Source organism: Symphalangus syndactylus, chromosome 3 (assembly GCF_028878055.3).
Source record: "Symphalangus syndactylus isolate Jambi chromosome 3, NHGRI_mSymSyn1-v2.1_pri, whole genome shotgun sequence".
NCBI classification, from domain to species: Eukaryota; Metazoa; Chordata; class Mammalia; order Primates; family Hylobatidae; genus Symphalangus; species Symphalangus syndactylus.
The window spans coordinates 19,378,540-19,404,745 of NC_072425.2; the positions used below are offsets into that span (position 1 = coordinate 19,378,540).

At 46.4% G+C, this 26,206-nt stretch overlaps 1 protein-coding gene and 1 long non-coding RNA gene across 11 annotated transcripts in view; one reads left to right on the plus strand and one right to left on the minus strand.

The window, feature by feature from the left end:
• Positions 1–23,640, plus strand: part of MAPKAP1 (MAPK associated protein 1) — a 274,565-nt gene extending 250,925 nt beyond the window's left edge. For all 10 annotated transcript variants that reach the window (XM_063636008.1, XM_063636007.1, XM_063636012.1 and 7 more), the window contains 2 exons: positions 17,620–17,717; positions 23,100–23,640. In XM_063636008.1, the coding sequence (XP_063492078.1) occupies positions 17,620–17,717; positions 23,100–23,225 (224 nt within the window). In that variant the 3' untranslated portion in view covers positions 23,226–23,640. The remainder of the gene's footprint in view (positions 1–17,619; positions 17,718–23,099) is intronic.
• Positions 23,599–26,206, minus strand: part of LOC129478456 (uncharacterized) — a 34,764-nt gene continuing 32,156 nt past the window's right edge. The window contains exon 4 of the long non-coding RNA XR_010119975.1: positions 23,599–24,400. This is a non-coding gene — a long non-coding RNA (uncharacterized lncRNA). The remainder of the gene's footprint in view (positions 24,401–26,206) is intronic.

Consider the following 26,206-nt stretch of genomic DNA (forward strand, 5'->3'; position numbering starts at 1 on the left):
TTTGAAATGAGATTCAGTTAAGGCTATGAGTTAAATGAGCTGGGCTTATTGGTGACCTACCACTTAAATGAATCTTTCTTTTCATAAGTACTTGACAAGATCTGTAAAGTAGTGTATTTAATTTACTAATTAAATTAAAGCTACTGAATAATGATTTGTCCACATTGATTTAGCTTAAATAGAAAAGATCAGCATTGTTGTGATCTTCAGCAACCTTAATGGCCAAGCCAGTTAGACACAAAGGCCTCTTGTGTTTTATAGGTCAGAAGGACATAGGTAAGTCCAGGCTGTAATTGAATTGCCTGCACTGCACCCTGCAGTCGCAGATTTCCTTTGCCTTCCCGTTCCATTGTTGCACTGGGGCTTAAGAGAATGTTAACGCGGTAATAGGCACAGGGCCTTCCCCATTATACGTCTTGCTATCGAGCGGTTCTGCATGACTAGTTAAAGAAGATGGCAAGAAGATTAATGAAAGCAAGGCTAATACAGAAGGGGGTACTTTTGCAAGACTTCTACCGAGGAGATATTAGAGCTGAACCAGAGCTTGGCTTTTTCTTTATCCTGTGACCTTTGAACCTGCCTTACTGTTGAGAGCTGCCAGGGAAGTCGACATTTTGATTGATGTTGGTACACGAGTCAGTCTTTCCCATTGAATTCCACATCTGCACGAAAATAGCTTTTCCAGCAGAATTCATACTGGCTAGAAGTGATAGCCAAATTGATGGCTGAAATGCTTGTATGTAGTTTTCAGTTAAACTAAGGGTATTTGATGGTTTAATTCAGTATCCAGTTTTCCTAGATTATACATATTCACTTACATGTTTTTAATGGGTTCATCAATCCATAGTGAAAGACCAGTATTAAGAATGTTCATAGGTTTGCAAACAGCTCCAAACAGGCTTTAAGAAGTGTAAAAGCAGTCAGTCATTAAACAAACCCTGAGGGCTCAGGGAAACTGACTTCAAGGTTTATGTAAACAAAGCAGAGCTGGTTTTTGGAAAGCTATAGATGGGCTGATCTGAAATCTCACCTCTGCATCCCACCTTAGCCCCAGCTCAGAGGCTGTCTTGATCTACCCAGATGCTGGGTTCCCTAAACTGGCATTCCAGCTGCGAGGGGTTTTCATGGACCACGTGTAAGACAGCCTTGTGAAGATACAAACTTCTTCATATGTTCTCACTGATTTTGTTACTTGTTTGTAGAGCTGCAGGCCTCGCACGTATGTGTGTGGCTGAATGTGCCAGTATGTGCATCCCCCACCCCCAACAAAGGAGAGTAGGGAGACTGTGGCTGAAGGATTCATGCTTGTTACTAAAATCACCCTGGGCACACCCCAGCCTATCCATCAGATCCTCGCCACCTGATTTCTTTCTCCCTATTTGACATGGGTAGTTCTAGCAGAGAACACGCATGTGCGCTCTTGCTCGCTCATGTGCTCTCTCTCTCTCATGTGATAGGCATTCTGGTTCCTAAGGGAGGAGATACCCAGGAATTTTGTCATATTCTTGGGATGCTCTCACGAAATGTGTGAAAGAGGAATGAGGATGACTTTAGTTACCGTTGGATGAAAGAGCTACAGCCCCAAGGTGGATGGGTGGATATCCACAACCCTGCTGGTGCACTGAGGGCCCAGTAGATGAGGCACCTGCAGTTATACTCCAGTATAACTGGAGCTGCAGCCCAGGAAGGCTACAGCCCTTCCTCAGGCTCTGTCCACTCCCGGGAGATCCAGGCACTCCAGACATTAGGTGGACACGTTATGTTGTGTTTTTATTCTCTAACAAGGACTTATTTCATAAGTTCCAGATCAAATACAGTAAGTACTGCCTGATTACAGAACACAACGGACTCTCACATATTAATGCCCCAGTTATTGAATTGCCTTTTCATAAGAGTACTCTGGAGCACAATCAGGAGCAGGCAGTGCCTCATCCTTTTAACAGATATGTTTCCTAGCCCTATTAAAAGGGGTCTTCATCTATCCTGTCAAAGGAAGTCTGCTGGGGTTTTTTAGTTTAATTACACTATCCAATTAAAACTCCTTGCTGCATTTGGATGCGCCTCTCCTTGGGCCTGAGTGGATATGACATTTACAAGGCTCGCCTTTCAAGCAGACAATAGTGTGATTGATGAGGTGCACATTCAATGAAGGAGGCGAGTGCCTGTGGAAGTGCTGCTTAGTGCATTTTGATTTATTTCTCATCTCCTTCCAAAACAAGAGAGTGCCGGGGAGATGGGTTTAGGCAACCAGGGGGACCACCACAATTTTTCCAAGTGTGTGAGAGGGAAAGACTTGGAGTGCACTGCAGGGTAAAGGTGGAGAAAAACCGTAAGCAGATGGCCAGCTTGCGTCATCTAATGTTGAACTGTCTTCTTAGGTTCTCTGACCCAGTTTGGTTTCCAGTAACCTCAAGCTGCAATCTGCTGTTAAACAGGCAAATCACTGCGCTTTCAGGGAACAGTTTGGCGGAGTTTGATAGCATTGGCCAGGTCCCTGAGAACTCAGCCAGGCCAACGTGTGTCCCATTGACTGACTTGGTCATCATGAGCTGACATCTGACTTGTGCACTAGTCATGCCTATTTATTTACACTCCCTGCTTCCTCCAGAAATCCAGCAGCTTGTGTCCAGTCATCACCAGTGCTTGATGACTTTCTCTAATTCTGCCTAGGCACAATGAGATTTAAAAGTGCCTCTGGAATTTGGAATCAGCCAAGAGCAAGTGTGGCTCTTCTTTTTTTTTTTTTTTTTTTTTTTTTTTTTTGAGACAGAGTGTCTCGCTCTGTCGCCCAGGCTGGAGTGCAGTGGCGCAGTCTCGGCTCACTGCAAGCTCCGCCTCCCGGGTTCACGCCATTCTCCTGCCTCAGCCTCTCTGAGTAGCTGGGACTACAGGCGCCCGCCACCATGCCCGGCTAATTTTTTTTTTGTATTTTTAGTAGAGACAGGGTTTCACCGTGGTCTCGATCTTCTGACCTCGTGATCCGCCCGCCTCGGCCTCCCAAAGTGCTGGGATTACAAGCGTGAGCCACCACGCCCAGCCTATGTGGCTCTTCAAAAAGGCGTATGGGGGCACAGTGGAGAACTTCTCACAGTTGTAGTGACAAGGGAGACCCAACATCTTACTCTTAAACTATTGCTATTGACCCTCAGTGTATGACAGATGGTACCAACGTGCTTGTCTCTGTAGTTCCTAGAAAAAAGGCGTTTTGATACAGTGGGCCCTAGAAGGATCAACACTCTGAATTTTGGAGTCAGAAGATTCTTCTCTGACCCCCAGATAGTTGGTAAGAAGAGCACACCTCCCATATTCGCCATCAGGCACTGGAGTTGCTCATAGGGGATGTCATGGGTATGTTTACAGAATGTGTGAGAATGTCTATGAGGAAAATTGGCTGGTGCTGAGATAGTCAGTGAGTTTTCTTTTACATTCTCTGTAAATTTTCTTCATTTTTCCCTTGGACGTATTAATAAACAAGAAAGAAAATTTGTGTTGATTGGAATATTGATATTTGTTAGAGTAGAAAACATTTTGAGGGTATCAACTTTTTTTTTTCTCCTAGGAGAAGCCTCCTTTTTGCTATTAAGTTTTCACTTAATTGTTGACTTGGGCTTTATGGACCCATTGTAACAAAACAATTGCCTAGGTAAAATGAAAAATTTGTATACATTTGCATTTTCCTGGATTTTAATTACCATTTTCTCAAATTCATCCTTTCTTGATTTTAATATCAGAAGAGATCCTAATTGAGAAGAGGGTAAGGGCAGGGGCTGTTCCCTACTGAAAAATTCTGTGTGAAAGATTTCTCAGCTGGATCAATGATGGGGATAATCTGTTTTCCCTTGCCTCCTGCCAAGCTCCAAATTGTGTTTTCATAATAAATAAATGGAGAGCTTAGATTTTAAGTTATTCTCTTAGACATGGAAAAAGTAAGCCATAGTTTCATTAAAATCAAAGTGTGTATTGCTTATAAGACTCCATATGCAACTTCCAACACATGGTGACTGCTACCAGATTAGCCTTTCTATCGTAAGTGATTAGAAAACTGAACAAAATATAAAAACCGCTTTCGGACATTAGAAAATACGCAGTTCAGGACTATGATCCCTGAGAGAAAGGTAACAAAAGAAGTGAGACTGATGATCACTTCAGCTTTTCTCCAGATTTTCGCAGGAAGAGAGAACCCAAGGAAAGTGTGACAGTCTCACTGAGCTGGAAGACAAAGAGGTGGAGGAGGCTAAAGCAACTGAAATTTGCAGAATAGAGTATGGAAGGGAGAAAGAGCTCTAGAAAGATCCCCTTGAATCTTTCACTGTATACTAAACTATGCATGCCTGCAGTGGGACCTTGCAAGGCTGGGCCAACAACTACTGGGGAGCTATAAACTAGAGTTCTGGCTAACCAGAGTGGAGCATCCAGAGTATTTAGTAGTGATTCCAGGAAGGCCATATCTTAGGAATAGGACTAAATTAGCCATAGACTAAAGACTGCTGTAATCCTTGCCAAAACCTTAAAATCACTGTGCTTTCAGGGAACAGTTTAAAAGGAATCTTGAAAGGATCAAACTGATCCACGAGTAAATTAGCTTCTACCAGAACAAAGCCCAATACTCTGTAAAGGACAGCACAATGCAGACACCTACAGTGTAATATTGATAGTGTCCAGCATTCACTTAAAAATTACTAGACATGCAAAGAAGCGGAAAATGTGTCTCATAACCAAGGAAACAATCAATCAATAAAATAGAACCAGAAGAGTCAGAGGTGATAGAATTCACAGAGAAGTACCTTAAAATAGCTATTATAAATATGTTCAAGGACTTAAAAGAACTCAAAAAGAAGAAAAATTAAAACTTAAAAAGAACCAAATGAAAATTCCAGAGCTGAGAAATACAATGCCTGAATCAAAAAATTCACTAAATGGGCCAGGCACAGTGGCTCATGCCTATAATCCCAGCACTTTGGGAGGCCGAGGTGGGTAGATCACCTGAGGTCAGGAGTTCGAGACCAGCCTGGCCAACATGGTGAAACCCTGTCTCTACTAAAAATGCAAAAGTTAGCCAGGCATGGTGGCTCATGCCTGTAATCCCAGCTACTCGTGAGACTGAGGCAGGAGAATCGCTTGAACCCGGGAGGCAGAGGTTGCAGTGAGCCAGGATCACGCCACTGTACTCCAGCTTGGACAGCAGAGTGAGACTCTGTCTCAAAAAAAAAAAATTTTTTTTTTTTTTCACTAAATGGGAGCAGATTAGTATGATGATGAAAAAAGATCAATGCATTCCTTATCTATTGCCACAAAACAAATTGCCCCAAAACACAGTGGCTTAAAACAGCAGTAACATTTACTGTCTTACAGTTTGGTGGGTCAGGTATCCCACAGCTTAACTGAGTCCCCTGGCTTGGGGTCTCTCAAAAGGCTGCAATCAAGACATCAGCTGGGACTGCAGTCATCTCAGGGTTTCATTCAGACAAGGTCTTCCAAGCTCACTGAGTGGTTGCTGGCAGAGTTTACTTCCTTGGGAACACCCGCAGTTCTCCAAAGAGAACATTACATGATGGAGCTGGCTTCATCAAAGTAAGCAAGAGTGAGAGAGTGCTAGCAAGGAATAAGTTACAGTCTTCTATAACATTCTCAGAAGTGACATCCCAACACTTCTGCTGTATTATTGGTTAGAAGCAAGTCACTAGGTCCAGTCCACAAACAAGACAAGGGCATTACACAAGGGTGTGAAAAGCAGAAGATAGGATCGTTGGGAGCCATTTCAGGATCTGCCACAATCAGTGAACTCTATGACAGAACGATAGAAACTATTCAAGGCACAGAGAAAAAATGGATGAAGAGATTAGAGCCTTTGGAGTCACAGCAAGTGTTCTAACATATATGTAATTGTAGTCTTGGTGATGGAGGGGAAAAGCTATTCCAGATTTGATTTCAAATATCAAACCAGCAATCTTGGAAGCCCAATGAAAGCTAAGCATGATAAATATAAAGAAAACCGCACCAAGGCACATTATAATCAAACTGCTGAGAACCAGCGATAAAGAGAAAAATCTTAAAAGCAGCCAAAGAAAGAAGACATATTACATAGAGAAACCAAGATAAGAATGGTTGCTGACTTCTCATTAGACATAATGCAATCCAGAAGACGATGGAATGATGCCTCTAAAGTGCTAAAAGAAAAACATTTGTCAACTTAGAATCCTATATTCAGTGAAAATATCCTTCAGAAAGGAAGGTGAAATAATGACATTTCAGGCAATCAAAAAATGAAATAATTTGTTGCCACTAAACCTTACACTGTGAGAAGTGAAAGGCTGGAGGGGAAAAACACCAGAAGGAAACCCAAATCTGCACAGAGAACTAAGAACACTCAAAATATCAGTTACCAATGATATGGGATGAACCAAGAAAAAGGGAAGGAGCAAGAGAGACCTTTTCCAGCAGGAACTGGCAAACTGTGGCCCACAGGCCAAATCCAGCCCACTCCCTGTTTTTGTATGGCCTATCAGGCAAGAATGGATTTTACAGATAAACATTTGCAATTGATGTGATGATAGAGAACACTAATTTTGGATCCCATTTAAGTGAAATGTTATTCCCTCAACCAAAGGAAAAAAAAAAAACTACACTTCTTAATAGATCTGTATTACCCAAAAATGTATTTGATGATTAAATTTTGAATTTTGTCGATAAAAAATGTAGAATTTTTTTCTCTCTTCTTGTGTATCTACAAAGCATCCTCAATTTTGTCTCTTGGTCCATAATACCTAAAGCATTTGCTATCTGGCCCTTTATAGGAAAAGTTTGCTTGTCTGAGAGTGGAGGTGAAAAAGGAAGCAAGGGGAACCTCCCCCTTCAGACAGTGTTCCAAGTCCTTTTTACGCATTACTTAATTCTTGCAACAACTCTGTGATGTTGTGTCTACACTCATTATGTAATTCTAAGATTGTTGGACGACTTCTTAGGATTATGTAATCCTAACAACTCGTGATACAGACAATATTCCCATTTTATCAATGAGTTAACTGGGGCTCAGAGAAGCTACATCGCTTGTCCAGAGTTATCTGTAAATGGAAAAGAGGTCCACAGTCTTCCCTCTGCCACTGACACAAAGCCAAGGCACTTAAATGTCTATGTTTTCTTATTTTTTTTTTGTTTTTTGGGGTTTTTAAAATTATTATTAAAATAGAGATGGGGGTCTCACTATGTTGACCAGGCTGGCCTTGAACTCCTAGCCTCAAGCAGTTCTCTCATCTTGGCCTCTCAAAGTGCTGGGATTACAGGCATGAGCCACTGCACCCAGCCAACATCTGTGCTTTCCTGAAGGAAGAGTAAACCCTAGCCCCAACTCAGAGTATATGAAGTCTTATTTTTTAAACAAATTTCATCCTTGCTTGGTTATCTGGTTTCTCTTCCTAAAGGATATTAAATGCAGAATATTAAAAGAGGGAGAGAGAATGACAGAACTGAAATAATAAAGACAGTAGGAAATGAAAGCTAACAAGAGTTGACCAAAAATAAAACTGAACAAAAATTATTAAAGAGCATTCCAAAAACTCAGTAAACATTGTAGTATGGAGCAATTTTGTGGCACAACATAGAGCCTTTTGCAACCCTGGGAGAATCATGATGTTCAGTACTTATACAGAAAAAAGTGATAAAACAGTATTTTCCTTACACTCTAATGCAGAAGGAAGGTGTATAATATGGAATTTTGATGCTTAAAATGGAAAAAGGCTTTTTGCACAAAGGTTACCATAGCTCTCCACTCCAGTGATTCTGGATAGATGAGGTTTCATTTGTAGTAATTTAGCCTCCCATAGAGTACTTGCAAACTCAAGCTTGTCATAGACTTTAAGTCCCTCCAAGGAGGAAATTCCCAGATGCAGAACTTGTTTCTTATCTACTTCTCTAAGAGCTGAAGAATAAACCTCAACCAATACTTGGTTATTGAAATGCAATGTGGCATTTTACTAGAACAACTTACACATGAATTGAAGCGTCAAAAGGCCCTCATAAGCCATTGTTCTTAATTTATTTACCGAAGTACATGGAAGTATTTCTGCTGCATTCAGAATACTTGTCTCAAGGAATAGCACTTGTTTAATTATTTGAATTGCAAGCTGAACCAGTTTGTTTCATGGAACATTATTATAACTTGAAAGAACAACTGACAAACTATGGTTATTCAAATGAATATTGGGCAGACCTTTTCTTGAAAATGAAGGAAGTGAGTCTGTCACTTCAAGGAGACCAAGTGATAGTATTTATTGCCAGTGATGAAGTTCAAACTTTCAGGTGAAAATTAGAGTTTTGGGAAATTTCCATCACTGAGCTTGGCTTCTCATCGCTTAAAGACTTTTCCGATATCAGTAGTGATATTAATGAATGTGATTTTTTTCGATATTGTCAAATGAAATATGTCAACATTTGGAAAATCTGCGTAACTCATTCGACCAATATTTTCCAGACTACTGCATGATGTTACAAAAGCAGGCAAGGGGAAAGATTCAAAATGTAAGACAGACCAATAGATTTTAATGTAACAGAATACAAAAAAGTTTATTAATGAGGTTTATATTCCACATTACAACTAATCTTTAAGAAAATACCATTTATCAAGTTCAGTATAGTATCAAAGAGGAATATTTACAAAGAAGAACATTAAAATATGCCTCACATTTCCAAAAACATATCTGCGTGAGGCTGGCTTTTCTTCATTTACTTTAAGCAAAACTATATCACAGCAGATCAAATGCAGAATCAGATTGGATAATCCAGCTGTTTTCTGTTCAACCAAATGTTAAAGAGATTTCAAAACATAAAATAGGCTGGTACGGAGGCTCACGCCTATAATCCCAACACTTTGAGAGGCCAAGGCAGATGGATCATCTGACATCAGGAGTACGAGACCAGCCTGGCCAACATGGCGAAACTCTGTCTCTACTAGCTCTACTAAAAATACAAAAATTAGTCAGGCCTGGTGTTGCACCCCTGTAGCGCAGCTACTCAGAAGGCTGAGGCGTGAGAATCGCTTGAACCCAGGAGGTGGAGGTTGCAGTGAGTCAAGATCATGCCACTGCACCTCTAGCCTGGGCAACAGAGTGAGACTCTGTCTCAGAAAAATAAATAAATAAATAAATAATGCCACTCTTATTTAACTTTGGGGAAATATAAGGGTTTTTCCATTTTTAAAATATGTTAATTTATAATGGGTTTATTATTTTAATGAATTAATATATTTTTTTAATTTCTCAGTTTTAATTTCATTTCTTTTCTTTTTTTGTTTGTTTTTGAGACAGAGTCTCGCTCTGTTACCCACGCTGGAGTACAGTGGCCGGTGACATGATTCCGCCTTACTGCAACCTCCACTTCCCAGGTTCAAAATTCTCGTGCCTCAGCCTCCCAGCCCAGCCTCGGGCAGACACCACCACACCCAGCTAGTTTTTGTATTTTTAGTAGAGACAGGGTTTCTCCATGTTGGCCAGGCTGGTCTCGAACCCCTGGCCTCCCAAAGTGCTGGGATTACAGGCGTTAGCCACCACACCTGGCCGAATTTCTAACACAATAAATGTTGATAGGTATAATCCACATAAGCTTTTTGGACTCCTCAATAGTGTTTAAGAGTATAAAGGGCTTCTGAGACCAAAAAGTTTGAGAACTGCTGATCTAGGGTCTTGAAAATCATCTTATGAAGCTTGGACTTTATTCTGAGAATGATAGGAAAAGAATCACTGCAGAGTTTTAAGTAGGGGGTCCAGATGGTATGTTTTAAAAGGATGACTCCTGGCCAGCCGTGGTGGCTCACGCTTGTAATCCCAGCACTTTGGGAGGCCAAGGTGTGCAGATCACTTGAGGTCAGTAGTTTGAGACTAGCCTGGCCAACATGGCAAAACCCCATCTCTACTAAAATTTCAAAAATTAGCTGGGCATGGTGGCGCACGCCTGTAATCCCAGCTACTTGGGAGGCTGAGGTGGGAGAATCACTTGAACTCAGGAGACAGAGATTGCGGTGAGCCCAGATCACACCACTGCACTCCAGCTGAGCGACAGAGCAAGACTCTGTCTCAAAAAAGTGGGCTGGTGCAGTGGCTCATGCCTGTAATCCCAGCACTTAAGGAGGCCAAGGCAGGGAGATCACCCAAGGTCAGGAGTTCAAGACCAGCCTGACCAACATGGCGAAACCCTGTCTCTACTAAAAATACAAAAATTAGCCTGGCGTGGTGGCAGGCACCTGTAATCCCAGCTACTCTGGAGGCTGAGGCAGGAGAATGGCTTGAACTTGGGAGGTGGAGGTTGCAGTGAGCTGAGATCACGCCACTGCACTCCACCCTGGGGGATAGAGCGAGACTCTGCCTCAAAAAAAAAAAAAAAAAAAAAAAATTCCGGTGGGTAGATGTTTGAATCTGCAGAAGACATGATCAAAAGAAGGAAAACCAGAGAAAAATCAATAGATGATCAGGGCCTGGGTGAGGGCTGTGGTCCCAGGATAGAGAGGGACGGAAGATAAACATGTGAAAACTAGGAGACCAAATGCCCGGTACTTGGTGCGTGGTGAAGCCTCCAGTTATGCCACCGCAACTGCCAATTTAAGGGGAGATGCTGATGTCTGTTCTGGACATGCTGCACTGGGGGCATGTGGAGGTGGCAGCCATACCCACTGGTCAGCTCTGAAACTCTGGAGAAAGGTATAGGCCACATAGCTGCTTCAGGATCACCAACACGTGAGTAGTAACTAAAACCCAAGGGCAAACCCGACACAGGAAAAACGTAGAGTTAGAGGAGGTGCTGATCAAGGATAGAACTCAGGAAGACCGTTGCTTAAGGGACAGGTGGAGGTCCAGAAGATCACAAAGGAAATGTGAGAAACAGATGACTGGAGACGTGGACCCAAGAATCAGGTGACTGTGCCTCCAGGGAAGCCAGGACTTTAAGAAGTGTCAAAAGCAGCTGAGAAATCTCCACTGGATCTCTCGACATTGAGGACATAGTGACCTTAGCAAGAATGTTTTCGATACGAGAGGAAGGAGGGAAATCACATTGCCATGGGAGTTTTTATAATTAGAGATTTAATTATGTTTACAGGAAGGAGCCAAAGAGAGAGAGAGAGTGAGTTTGAGAATCCAGGCAGAAATGTAAGTAGGTCAGGCACAGCCCCTGCTCTAGAGGTCAAAGAGGTCATTACTATGGTTGCCCAGGCCGCTGCCCACGCAGGGGTGCTTGGGAAGGAGCACTCCCTTTTGCTAGTTGAATTACCTTGAGGGGAAGCTCCCTGCAGGCAGCTCAGAACTGTTGCTTACAGTGGAGACGCAACCAGGAGGGAGTTTTCAGCCCAGAGAACAAAGAACCCCAGTCCAGCATTTCCTACTAGGACCTACAGAAAGATACAGCTTTGCCTAAAACAATGTGTGTGTTCCCATCGGTTTCCCCCAAGAAATCCAGTGAGAATGTTCCCCTCTCAGGCCAGAGGGCCCAGAAGACATCAGACCTTGGAAACTCAATTTTCAAAAAGTATCCATGCCTGATGTAAAGGAATTGAGAAAGAATCCCAAGCCTCAAAGCTGTTCTTTGTAGCCTTATTTATAGTACTGGCAATTTTATAAGTAACCCGGAAGCCCAACAGAGATAGCAACATGACCCATAGCTCACATCTACTGGTTGGAATAAAATGCAGCCATTGAAAACGGTGGTTATAGAAATTGTTGCAACAGGGAAAGGGGTATGGTAAAATTTTAACTTAAAAAAACTAAGCTCAACTTCTAGTATACAATCTGATTACAACTGTGAAAACAGGCGAGAATGGTTAGGAAAGAGACCATGAATGTCATTGTGCTAATGTTGGGATTTTGGGGTGGGGTGTGGAGGTTTTCCTCTGTCTTCTAAATTTCTAGTATTTTTAATAAGGAAAAGAAACAGGTTTATTTTTATATTTTTGGCAAGTGGTGACACATGGGGGTTTAGACAAAGGTTGGCTGCAGCCTCATTCTGGCACCTCCAGCTCTGATCAGTCATGGCCAGCCACAGTCAGTAATGGCAGGTTGTAGTAGAAGAGACCCTCCCTTGACACTTTTCCTAAGGCAGATGAAAAGTAAAAAAATTGATAGCCGGGCATGGTGGTGGGTACCTGTAATCCCAGCTTCTCAGGAGGCTGAGGCAGGAGAATCACTTGAACCCAGCAGGCAGAGGTTGCAGTGAGCCGAGATTTCACCACTGCACTCCAGCCTGGGTGACAGAGTGAGACTCCATCTCAAAAAAAGAAGCAAAAATTGAAAATCAAAAAAAGACCCTCCTTTCAGTTGATTTGCAGTGGAAGTCTGGGAGCACCTCTTTTAGCAGGGTTGTGAGTGCTGTTCCTGTATGTTTAAGCCATCCTATCTCATGACCACAGCAGCCTTTCCAACATGGCCACACCCACTGAACTGGCAGGAAGAACCTGTTTTTTCAGCACAGCCTCCTGTTTTAGTTAGAATCCATAATACAGAAGATGAATTAAAGCACAAAAGCTCGACGTCTCCACTTCTGACATTTGTGCCACTAATTAGTTTCTGCTTGGTATTAAATTCCATCTTCTCTGTCTTACTTTGAAAAACTTACATAAGTGTAAATACAGTTCTACATATCCAGATTTTCACTTCAGTACTCAGGAGTGGAGGTGCAGTTTCAGTATCTGCCCTGAGCATGTGACCAGTGCTTAGATGCCACATTTATACCCTCTAATATTGCATTTTATTTACATAGCACTGTAAAAGCAAATCTGCTCAAAGGAGGCTCAATTAAAAATGCAATCTTCAAAGTAATGAGTATTTTATCATCAAATATCAGTTCCATCTTAGTTAAATGAATTACCACCTCCACCCATTGAGTCCCTGCTATATGCAGAGATATATGTGACATATAAGGATCACTGACAGATGCTGTCCCCTCCTTTACAACCAGGCAAACCTTGGAAGGGACAGTGCCTTGCCAAGGTCCCACAGCTGAAACATGGCAGAGCTAGGATTTCATCCTAATTCTAACTTCAGGAATTATGCTTTTTTTCCTCTATATCTCAGGCTTTTGTTAAACCTTAATTTAAACAGAATTTAACAATTAATTCAAAATAATTTGAGCTAATTGGAATATTAAACTTTGCATTTTTTAAAAGTCATACTAATATTTAACTTTTTCTTAGCTGATTTTTTTTTTTTTTTTTTTTTTTTTTTTGAGACGGAGTCTCGCTTTGTCACCCAGGCCGGAGTGCTGTGGCACAATCTCGGCTCACTGCAACCTCCGCCTCCTGGGTTCAAGCAATTCTCCTGTCTCAGCCTCCCAAGTAGCTGGGATTCCAGGTGCGTGCCTCCATGCCCAGCTAATTTTTGTATTTTTAGTAGAGACAGGGTTTCACAATGTTGGCAAGGCTGGTCTCGAACTCCTAACCTCAGGTGATCCATCCACCTTGGCCTCCCAAAGTGCTGGGATTACAGGCTTGAGCCACGGTCTCCAGCATCTCAGCTATTTTTTACAACCAGTGTCTCAGCTATTTTTTACAAAGACAGCTAGCTCCTGTGACTTAACCCTGTTCCTATGAAAACTGCTGGTGGTCTTGGAATTTTCGAGGGTAACTTGCCTACCTCTGATTCCCTCTAATGCCCCAGGACAGATGCCTGGTGGGCTGCAGCTGAGGAGGTCATTGGCCCCCTCTTCCTCTTCTACCTGAGATGAACTGTGAGGTGTCTGAGGCTGATCGTATCGGATAACAGGTGTTCTTGTGTTCAGTCAGTATTGAAGCGTGGGCAGTTCCTTCTTCCCGGACATCTATGGTGGAAATTTACCATGTGGCATAAAGTACTCATGTTTATTGACAGATTCATTTCCAGCAAGAGGTCAATGAATTGTTACACTTTAATATATAGGTCTTGGTCTGGGTGAAATTATGAAAGTGTGAATTCTGATTATTAGCTATTATTCTGTTGTGAAAGAGTCTCCCCATCCTGCCAACATTGCCTTCTGTGTAGTTCTCGCCTCCATTCCTTTTCAGTGTCCTTTCTGCACCTGTCTAGCTCAAAACTGCACTCACTCCTACCTGGCTGACTACAGGAACTGCTTACCTCGCCTCCAGGCTCCAGGGAATGAGGGAGAACACCCTAAAACACAGTTCGCCCATTTCTTTCACTTGCCCTGCTTAAACCCCACTAGTGGCCCCCATCAGCTGGTGACTCCAGGCACTCTCAGCCCTTTGCGACTGTCCCTCTCCCTCCCACCTGCCTGCCACACATGACCCTGGTCTGCCCAGAGCTACCGTGGAGACCCTGTATGTTTGCCCATGCTGTTTCCTTGCCCTGTGGCGTCTTCCTCTTTTTCACCCTTCTCCACCCACACCTTTACCCAGCTGACTCCCTGCCCTCCTCCAAAACTGCCGAGGTGTCAGCTCCTCCCAAGAAACTGTCCCTAGTGGCTCTTCTCCACCCCTGGCCAGGTGCTTCTGCCTTGGTGTCTCCACGGCAGCTCCCTGCGTTTACCTTCTTCACATTCATCATATTTGACTCTCAATGTTCATTTCTCTGTCCTTTGCCCTAGCCCATGCTCCTGGCAGAGCCCAGACTGAGGAAAACTGCCCTTCTGGCCACCCAGCGAAACAGGGCTGCTAGTGAGGGGAACTCAGGGCAGAAATGTCCGCGGAGTGAGTCCGCCCCATGTCCTGTGGCCCAGCATGGCTGCTGATCTTAATCTGCACTTGCCCCCCAGGGTTCCGCTCACCACTCTTGCAGAGAGCAAGAGGGGGCTGTCTGCTGTGGCTGTCCACCGTGCCTCGGCCCAGTGATTAACTTTGCAGCTGTGTCATTGTTCAAGTCCAAACACAAGTGCTCCACAGAACGTTCTCTGCCCTCTGTTCCCCTCTCCCTGTGGCGTGAGTGCTTTCACTGGAAAGGACAAACAGACCGGAGGCTTGCAGGAGAGTGGAGGAATGTTGGGACTCTTCCTCCTCCTCACCTGCTTCACTCTTCCTCAGATGGGTGCTGGAATGAGCCCTGGGGATAGGCAGGGGACACACACAGCCTCCACATGCAACCAAATACATTCAAAATTCAGAGGACAGAGGATTTGGGGTCACTTGTTTCAAATATGCAGCCTTTCAGGAGACTTGGCTTGGTATGATTTTTTTTGCTTTTTTCACGTGACTGTGCAGATGAACCACAGGCCTCCCCTCTGTCAGCCCACAATTGACATGCTTCACAGGCACCATAGTCCCAAGGGGACAGTGTCAACGCTTCCTTTCTGAGGCTCCTAGGCCGTTCAGACTACATATTACATGTGCTGTGTATAGGCTGGGCTCTGCTTAAAGTGCAGGAAACCTTTTTAACAGTGTCTCAGTTGTTCAGGCAAAACATGCTTTAGTGCTTTGAGGTTTGGTTCGGTTTTGTCAGTGACAAGCAGGAGCAGGTGGTGTGGACAGTCCATAAGCTGTCTTATCAAAGTAGTCAGTGAACTCCGAAGCTTCAGGTCTGCAGGTCTCCCTAAGACCTTCTGGTTCTTTCTAGCCCCAGGCCCTGGTGTCTGTGTCTGTCGTGGCCAGTTGTCAGCAGGAAGGCCTCCTGGAGGGGGTGTCTCTTTGTCCTTCACAGCCCTGTGTCCTTTGTAGATGGCTGTGCTTGTTCACAGCATGGCCAACAAAGGTGCCTGCATTGTTCCTCCACACAGGGATGTCACCGACAAGATTCTGATGTTGTGGGGTAGATCCTGTGAATGTGAATATATACAGACGCACACACACATGCCTCTGTGTAAGGTCCACCTCCTTATTAGAAACACAGAATTTATATGTTAACAGAGTGATTAGCTTCCAGTCAGGAATTCTCACATTTTAGTAGCACGATTTAGAATCAGGCTAAATTTGTCGAGTGTCTGAAAGTGAGGTTTTTCAGAAATTATTAGGTAATTTTTTCAATTTAGGATTTATAGTCACAATTAGTACATCATAATGATGTTTCCAGGATAAAATACCAGTGGCTCAACTTTTCTGGCCACAAATGTACAACATATATCAGTTTATTTTTGGAGATCTGAAAAATTAGCTACTGTAAATAAAGTCCCCAAGAAGATTTCTCCGGGAAAGAGGTGAACTTACAGTAATATGGGTGATATATTATTAATTAATAACTATGACCAGCCGCTGCTTCAATTAAAAGGACAACGGATGAGAAGGGCTAATAGAAAGGATATGCTGAATTTTAATCTTACAGACACTAAGGGCTGTCGAAAGACTAGGGAAGGTCATTTCTGGGCATTTTGCAGGAGACCTCTATATTAGAGATGTCACCTGCTGCTCCTTGGTCTAGGAACGTTTACTGAATACTGACTACGTGTCTCTCTTGGGCACTGTTCCTTTGCTTGCCAGTAATGGAAACCAACTTCAGTAGCTTAAGGAGAAAGATGAATTTCTTGGAAGGCCACAGGGGTCTCTTAGAACCCAAGGATAACAGTGCCGATAGGCCGGGCCAGTCCCCATGGGTCTGAGCCTGGGAGTCCCAAAGCCCCTCATCTTATTCTCAGTCCTTGTGCCAGTTTAGACAGCCCAGCATCTATGTCTCCATTTAGAAGAGGGAATCCGATTGACCTGTCTGGACACAAAAGGACAGGCCCAGATAATGCAGCCATGGCCGCAGGTATGATAAGACAAGCAGGTTCCTTTGGAAGGCCACGGTACCGTGTGGTAGGCCCACACAAGAAGTGTGCTTAGAAGTGTGGTTATGAAGACTCACCCAAGAAGGTGCCAGTTGAGCTGAGCCACCCAGGATCAGCAGGTCTTTCCCATACAGGTCAGTGAGAGAGGACATCCCAGGCTTGGGGAAGAACGTGTGTAGAGGCTGGTGTGGCAGGTGGGAGTGTGCAGCACTCTGGCAGCCTGGGGCCTGTCGGGCAGCAGAGTGAGATGAGGCTAGACCAGGAAGCAGTCCCAGAAATGACAGTGTCATCCTGAAGGTGGTAGGACGGGGCATGGAGAATGGGGACCTAGATCAGATTTATATTCAGAAGCTCTGCCCCCTGGAGTCAGTCGCTTTGTGAGGTGCCCGCTTTCCATGGCCCCCCACCCTGCCCCTGTCCTCCCAGGGTTGAGATGACCTGAGGCCTTTGGGAGCAGCTTCCAGCAAGGTCTAAGACTGGGCTATCCCCTCTCCAGGCAGGAGTCCCCTCCCAGCACGAGCCCAGGCTGTGGGAGCCGCCTCATAATAGTGTGGCTATTGACCCTTCTCCTTCCTATTGCTCATTTATCTGACTTTAAACACAGTTAGTTTATTTTTAGAGTAATAATGTGGAGTTAATTAGCCTTCTCCCTTAAAAACGCCACCTTTTGCATGTAATTATCATATAGCAGCAGTTCTGTAAAGACTTCCTAACGTGGCATTCCCCTGAATGCATTCCAGAGTGGAATGGGACCTAACTGGCTGTTGAGTCTTTAAAATTTTCTCTTTGTCCATTTTATACCCAGCCTGTAATGAGAAAACGAACTACTCCTGGGAAGACTAGGTGCTGCTCAGCCTCCACTTGCTCTCGCTCGAATTGGAATGATAGGGGAGAACATATGGAGGCCCCCCCCATAGTTAACTCACCACAACCCCTCAACACAGTTTTCTCTCTCTGCAGGTCACGCAATATTTAAACTCACGTATCTAAGCAATCACGACTATAAACACCTCTACTTTGAATCGGACGCTGCTACCGTCAATGAAATTGTGCTCAAGGTGAGTGTTCGTTCTCGAACCAGAGACAGGGTAGGTGGGTCCAGCTTCTCTTCAGGCTGTTTCTGGCATGTCCGCAGCCCCACAGCTCTATACAAGGCTCCCAGGCCCAGTTTGGCAGCACGGCTTGCCAGCCACCCAGGGGTGAGTGCCTGTGCCAGGGGCCACACCAGCCCCAGCACAGCTGCTCTGCACCTGCTTCAGTCAAAGCAGGACCCTTTTCAGTTTCCTCCCAGTCCCAATAACCCTGGCGCTTCCTGTATTTGTTTATTTTCCTGCAACCATTGTCAGGAGCTCCTTGAAGCTCCTGGAGCAGACTCTGAGGAAATTATTATTGTTTTGAAGATACCTTAATTATGCTGAAGGTGATTTTAGCAACCTATTCTAAACATACCTAACTTTCTGCTAGACTTGTATGTCACCATGCCTAAACAGTATACTCACTGAGCACCTTCCATGTGCCGGGCCAGGGCCTGGGATGCCACAGTGACACTCTGTCCCTGCCCCTGGAGAGCTTTTCCTCTACCGGAGGAAACAGGCATAAAACAGAAAATTACAAAGAGACTGTTAGTCTTAAAGGCATGGGTGTGTCACAGTAAACTGACTTGGGGTGGAGGTGTGGAGGCAGGGAGAGCTGCACCCTGAAGGATGACTGAAAAGGCACAGATGTTGACCATGTAAGGAAAGAGGAAGCACCACAGACGGGCAGCCTGGGAATGGGCTGAGGCAAGGCAGGCACAGGGGGATGGGGGGCTGGCTGGGCTAGGCTGTGCAGGGCCTTGCAGAGTGGAGTGTGGCTGAGAGGAGCTCTGCTTGGCATGGGAGCCTCCAGGGGTCTTGCGGATTTGGGAGGTCTGGGATAGGACCCGAGATCGTACATTTCCAAGAAGCGCCAGTTGCTGCTTTGGCCGCTGGTCTGGGCACCACACTCTGAGTAGCCCTGGACTAGGGGTCTCAGCCTCTCCCAAGCAGAGAATCTTTTCTTCAAGCCAAATCTTCCATAGGTTGATCAGATAGGAAAAGCAGCTGCTGTGGCAGAGCAGGGGCGAGGACCAGAGAGGGCTCCCCCACCCCTAGTTGTGTGACCCTGGCTAGTCACATCACCTTTCTGGGCCTCAGTGTCCCCACCTGTAAAGTGGGGATCATGGTACCTATGCTATCCCACCCCACCAGGGCTGCTAGAGTACAAGTCAGATGGGACATGGTAAACCTATGTAAGTTATCGTTCAGTCTCTTCTTAAGAGTTGAAGTCATCACATAATAGCAGAAGTAGCGAAGATATGCTGAGGGACTGCACAGTGCAGGACCTGGGCCAGAGGCTCCACGTGTCCCATCACAGTGCATCTTCACAGCTCTGTGAGATCATGGGATAAAGTTGTTCCCATTTCCCAGATGAAAAGTGAGGCTCAGGAATAAAGTAGCAGAGCCAGGATCATGACTCTGGTAAGTTGGCAGAACCAGAACTTGCCCCCAGATTTGACAGATTTCAGACTTGTGTTTTAATTCCCCAGATATGCATGACCTAAGAGTTGAGTGGGAGATTTCAACGAAATAGAATTGCGATCCAGGAATATATTGAGACACATTCCCCACGGCTGCAAAAGATTTTCAAAAGGAGTAGGTGGCAATTTAAAAGAGCAGCTGGAAGGATAATTTGGAGCAGACAGAGTAGCATGATTAGCTGGATGAAAGGGAGAGGGTTCATAGACCAGCCTGATCAGAGCCCCCCACTTGGACCAAGGAGTGGGGACACAGGCCTGCCTGGGAGTGCTTGCAGCCAGTGAGCTTCCAGTTACCCACTGGAGCATCACAGACAGCACAGGCCCCTTGTGCAGAGTGTTCAGGGACCTGGCAGAGAAATATTCCATTACCCCGATAGGGGCTGGACTTTCTTTTTTTTTTTATAGCCAGCATTAAAATATTCAAGACTTGAGAAGGATTCTAGTAAAATTATAATCCCGTGTTTGACATCAAAATAATTTTCACAACAGCAGATTGATGACAGAAACACAGGTTTATGACTTCAGTATGAGACTGTGGAAGATCAAGTGCAGAGAAATCATTTTACAGGTCCAAATGCTCCCTCGAAGCAGATGCTTCTCTGCAAAATCCCTGAGGTCTGTCACCTTCCCTAAAGTGTCTGTTTCCATATCAAAATATTTGCAGAAAGATTGCATCATGCACAAGACTCCAGAAGAGTTGTAGCATACCCAGGCCTGACTGACGCAGAGCTAATGATTATGAGCCTGATGGAAGATGAGCTAGTGCTTCTCCCACCTCTGATTTTTTTTTTTGAGACAGAGTCTCACTCTGTTGCACAGGCTGGGGTATAGTTGTGTGATCTCTGAGCACTGCAACCTCCACCTCCCGGGTTCAAGTGATTCTCCTGCCTCAGCTTCCCAAGTAGCTGGGATTACAGGCACCTGCCACCAAGCCCAGCTAATTTTTTTCTATTTTTAGTAGAGAACGGGGTTTCACCATATTGGCCAGGCTGGTCTCGAACTCCGGGCCTCAAGTGATCTGCCCACCTCAGCCTCCCAAAGTGCTGAGATTACAGACGTGAGCCACCATGCCCGTCCCCATCTCTGATTTTTATAGCAATTGGAATACTTAGTTTTATCCACCATTCCTGCAGTGTCCTAAGTGTGTCTTTGTGAGCTTTGCACCAGTACCAAGCAATGGAAGCCCAGCTCTGTGTCCAGGAACTTGGCAGAAATGTTGTTGCCATCAGAAGCTCTTGAGGAGTCAGTTTAGACTCTAGTAATGCATGCTGTTGTTCTAGAATTCAGGAATTTTACATAAAATGAGAGCTTAGATGGAAATTGAAGGGAGGAAATAAGAGCCACAATCTGACGTCAAATAAACGATCATGAACAAGCAAAGCCTCCATCAAGCTTTTTGCGCTTGTAGAAATAGGAACGTCTCCCATTTATTGAACACCAGCTACATGCAGTACATCTAATGTCCATTATCTTGTTTAATCTTCCTGACCGCCCTCCAGAATGTAGACATTGTCCCCATTTTATAGAAGAGGAGATGGAGGCCCAAGGTCACAGAGCACACAAGGGTGGAGCCTCTACTTGAACCTGGCCCGAGAAGCTCCAGAGCTGCCCTCTTCCCACCAAGATGTCACTGAGCTAAGCCATGGGTGGCCCCTAATTCCACAGGCTTTGAGATGAATCTCAGAGGAATTGTCGGGCTCTTCAAATCAGGTTCTTCTCGTGATCGAGTGATGGAGGCTGTGGCTTTATTGACCATGAAAACTCTCTATATTTTTATGCCTTAAGCTGTAAAATGCATTGAAAGTGAAACACTCTATAGTGCATAAAATTGTGCAAGTTTTAAGCCACAGCATATTAACCAGCTAATGGCAGACCAAAGGGCGTTTTTATCTTTTGATTATTACATTAATCTTCCATTAAAATTATCTATGTGATTATCACAAAGCACTGAAGATAATTTGGGAAATAGTTGGCTTGTTAAGGATCATTTTAAAATGCTTTTGTCAAGTTATATGTGCCAAAAGTACACTGAAAACACTAGGTTGGCTGAGTGTGCAAACAATATAATCCAAAGATTGCTTTTATTAAGAATGATAAAACCTCTTATTTCCATACATTGTATTGTCCCAAATCATCAACCTGGCCCTGCGGTCCTCATGATTTATTGCTCTCAGCTGGTAACTTGGCGAGGCAGCGGGCAGAGCGTGTCAGGCCTTCTGTACTCACGCACCAGCCTTTAACGCCTGCTGCTCCAACCAGCAGAGCAGAAAGTTGGGAGGGACAGTGTTGAAGCCTCGGCCATCTGAGGCGTTGCCATCTCGCGCTGCCTCCCCCGGGAGTGCTCTGGTTCCTTCTCGGAGTCAGCAGAAGCTCCTCTCCCTCTGGCACAGGACACATGGCCCTCGGAATAGAATCAGCAGAGGCAGTGGCTGGCCTCTGTTGTCAGAAATATTCAGCCTTCTAGTCAAAACTTTTAGGTACTTGCAGGTGAAGAGAAATAGCGTCTGTTCACCAAAAGCCCCAGCCAGAGAAGCAGAGGAGGTGAGGGGCTGCGGAGCAGGAAGGGGTGTTTGCCAAGCGCCTGACACCTTCTAGCTTTGTTTCCTTGACTAAATGATATTATTGTCATTGGCCTTGACTTCCTCACCTGTGCATGGGGACGACAGTGGCATCTGTCTCAAGGTCATTGTGAAGATTCCGAGCAGTGCCAGTTGCCACCACTGATTTCACACTGCTGCTGCCGCCCATGCCCAGGCTGTCCTTTGCACTGGGGCGTGTGCATCCCACTGTAGCACCCCTCCCTGGCTCCTGCCACCTCATTTCACTAAGCCAGCTAAGCTCTCGCAGTTCCAGGGACACTCCCTTGTGGTGTGCCCCTGCTGTGCCTTGATGCATGCTGCATCTCTCCTCCCCGTTGTGCGCTCAAAAACTCCGTGTATCCCTCAAAAGCCAGCTCACTCTTTTCCTCTGGAAGCCTTCCCTCCTCCACACCTCCCTGATACCCAGCCCCATTCCTTGGTGCTCCTCTTTGCCTGCTGCAGTGCTGGTTCTGCTGCTGGACACTCAGTCACCAGGCAGCAAGCTCCCCAGGGCCAGGACCAAGTCTCAGGGCTGTAGCGCTGGGGAAGCGCCTGGCGGTACAGCTGCTACACAGAGTGGAAGATGCACATGTGACTCCGGGCAGACTCCCAGGGCTTCGTGGAAGCAGCAGCATGCAAAAGGCCTGAGAGGAGCCCAGTAGGCAGCCCTGCCCTTCACACAGGGCTCTTTCAGCCCCCCTCACAGCTCTCACCCTGACTTCCGCGTGGCCTAGGCCACTTTGGCCTCCCTCTCTGAGCCTCTTTCCTTTTTGTCAAGTGAGCCCTGCCTGGCTGGGCACTCATGAGCCCTGAAGGAAGCACTGTGGTAGGAAGCTCTGTGCCTGGCTCGTGGGAGGCTGGATGGAGAGCCTGTCTTGGTTTGCTTTTCATCCCTGTGTTCTCTGCCTTCACACAGGGAAAGGCAGGCTCAGAGAGGTTCTGCACTTGTCCAGGTCACACAGCAGGTGAGAGGCAGAGCCAGGCAGCCCAGGGCACAGCCCTCCGGGAGTGGCTCACGTCAGGAGGGAGCACGGGCTCTGGAACCTGAAGAGCTCGCTGCTCACCGACTGGGAAGCCTGGACTGGCCACTTGGTTTCTCCAAGCCTCTGTTTTCCCATCGTAGAGCAGAGGCTCTGGGCCCAGCCGCTGCCAGGTTGCTGTGATGACTGGACTCCTTCCACACGACAGCACCTGGCCCTGAGGCACCCGGCCCAGGTCAGGGCCTTCCCTGCCACCCCCTCCAATGCCCTGGGTGGGTAGGGAGCGGCTGGCAAGGTGACCGGGCTATGTGCTCTTGCTTCTAGGTGAACTACATCCTGGAATCGCGAGCAAGCACTGCCCGGGCTGACTACTTTGCTCAAAAACAAAGAAAACTGAACAGACGTACGAGCTTCAGCTTCCAGAAGGAGAAGAAATCCGGGCAGCAGTGACACTGGCCTCCAGCCTCAATCTATTCCGTAGCTCAGAGCCTGCCTGCCAGGGCCAAGTGCCCTAGAGCCCACCCAGTGTCCTGAAGTCGTCCGGGGGAGGCCAGCCTCTGGCTCACTGGCACAGGGCAGGTAGGCTCTCGGGGAAGGTGTCAGGGGCCCCCTAGGAGGAGGCGCTGGGGACATTGCCATGGGACGGAAGCCTGCTTGGCAGTGGCTTTGATCAGCGATGCCTGGGGGTCAGACCACCCCCTAGAGGAGCCACGTGCCACCCAGCCACCTTCACTGCCTGCCACCCTGCCCGAGGATGTACAGAGCCGTGCCCACACATTTCCTTGCAACTTGATCAAATTTCTTAAAGCAAAGAACAAAAATGTACATTTCTGTTTTTCCTTTTAATAAACAGGTGTACTCTTTATCATGGTTGGTATGATGGACCATTCTTTGGGGCGGAGGATTATGTTATTCTCTTTAAAGTCTGTTCCCATATTGAACAGGCAGATTGGAAAAGCTATGGTTCGATTTCTCAGAAGAAATGTTTAGGTCTTAGTCAATAGTTTTAACTATGCCATTTGTTTAAATGAGAGCATTTGCTTCGAGGGTAGTGTCTTACTAAAAGTTAGGAACAGAGACCTAGTGGTGTGTCCAAGGCCGTGTCACTTTCCCCTTCAGCACACCCCAGCTTCTCACCTCAGAGCCCAGGAGCTGCGTGGACAGTGTGGGGGTGCCAGAGGAGGGGCGATGGCTGGTCCTCAGGCACGCTGCACTCCCAGCCAGACGTGGTCTTTCCGTTTCTTAAGTAGCAAGTGTAGGTTTCAGCTGGCAGTTCCACCTGCATGTGGATTTTCCCAGGATTGGAATCGTCTCTGCTTCGCTGCCTTGGAAGGGGCCGCATTCCCCTTTCCTCTTCTCCTTACAGTGCCTGCCTCCTTGTTCAAGCAGGCGGAAAGCTGCTGTTTCTCACATTTCAGGGGAGGGGTGAGCGGAGGGAGACCTGTGTCCGTGCCATCCGGCTCCCTGGGTGGGAACAGGCAAGGGATCAGACGCCCCTGACACCACGCCTCTGGCCACACCAGATGCCTCTGCAGTCCTCGACAGCCTCTTCAGTGTCCCTCCTGCGGTGATGTCCTTTCTTACTGTCCCCAGCCAGGGCCGGGGACCAGTGTTTCACTGAGGACCTGCATTAGAAACATTTTTTAAATTGTTGTACAGGAAGAGATGTGTCTAAAACAGCATCTTAAAGCTGAGTGTATTTCTTTGCACAAGGGGTCTTGTTGATGAATTCTTCTTTCATTCTGATCTTTGTTCAGCCGACAGGAGCATCCTTTTCTAATGTCTTCCATTCCTACCCCCCACCCAAAAACAAAAGAAATATTTGTAGCTTGCTATCTGTATTTGAATTTTTAGCAATTTTATATTTAGATACTTTGAAAAATGTAAATGACTAATTTGGTCATTAAATCTTGTGACATATTCAATATTAAAATGATATTAAAATAAAAGTCATATAAATACCCACTTTCGCATATTGCGTTGAGTTCTGAAGTCTGGAGTTTGTGATGCCAAAAACCATAACTCTGCCATGAGCCTCCTAGGTGGTGGCATTTGCCAGCAGTTGACGAGGAAGCAACATCTCTGAAATGCACCGGGGCCTCTTCGGTGCTAAGCATGAAAGGCTGGCCCTCTTCACTCAGGGGTGACACCAAAGTCATCACCTGCTTCAGCCACAAGATTAACACCCTTCTCTTACTGTGAAATGCAACGCTCTCAGTTTACACAAACACATGTGTCCAGGTGAAGGAACAGTGGAAAAGGGAACACAGCAGCCACCGCCCAGGCCCAGCACAGATCAAGACTCTGCATTCAGCTTTCCCTCAGCCCCTCTCCCCCACCCTGTACCTAGATCTCTAAAGACAGGACCGTGAGCTCTAGGACACAGGCATCTCACACTCTCCCCGGCACGGGCTGGGCAAGGCAGGAGGAGCTCGGCACACCCGAGATAACGGCAGTGACTGATGGGCCCCGCTTCTGCTTTCCACCAGGTCTCCTGACCTGGCCCCGGTGTGGCCCCTGCCCAAGACGATGTGAAAAGTCACAGCGTTAATGATAATTCACGACTGGGCCTCTGAACTCGGTGGAGGACTTGCAAGGCGTGGGCTGCCTGGCAGGCCGGGCAGTGGGTCCCGGGAGCCCTGGCCTCGCTGGCCCCTGGGAGCCGCCCTCCTCTTCCAAGGGCCCGCTGTGCGCTGCCGTCTGTAAACATTAACAGTAACGAAACCTGCACAGGCAGCCTCCATCAGGTCCCGTCACCACCTCCATTTCAGGGGTCAGGACTCGGGAACTGGAAGGGCCACTTCATTGGCCCCAGACTCACCATGAATGACTGGCGGACACAGTAGCCCTGCTGTTGACCACTGGGCTCTGCCCTCCACAGGTGGCAGCCGTGTGGCTCCACGCTGGTTCCTGCCTCTTGGGCCCTCATTTTCCTGAGCTGAAAATGAAGGTGCTGGATTAGAGGGCCCAGCAGGCCCTTCTAAAGCATGTCCTGAATGTCTCAGCATCGTGGGAGCCCAGCCTTGCTTCCAGTGGTTTCTGTTTGCCAAACTGTGCCAGAGCCTCTCTGCTTCTGAGAGAAGGTCCTAAGAGCTGAGAATGCTGTGAGCTCGTCTAGCCCAGCCCAGAGACACTGCCAGCCCAGAGTCTTCAGCCTCTGCCTGCGTACCTCTGGCAGTGGAGCGCTCACTGCTGCTCAACTCAGAGCTTTCCCTTGTTGGCCAGTTTGGTCATTCTTAGCAGGCGCTGCCTGCTTTGGGCCATACTCGCCCCCACCTCTGAGGCCCGGGCCCAGCCTGTAGCCCGGCATCCCCAGCCTCTGCACAGCGCATTCCTGGCCCTGGCCCTGGCCCTGAGCCGGCAGCTGCCTCCAGACACTTCCTATCCAGGCCCCCAGGACCAAAGTGCACCACGCCTCGGTTACTCCTCAG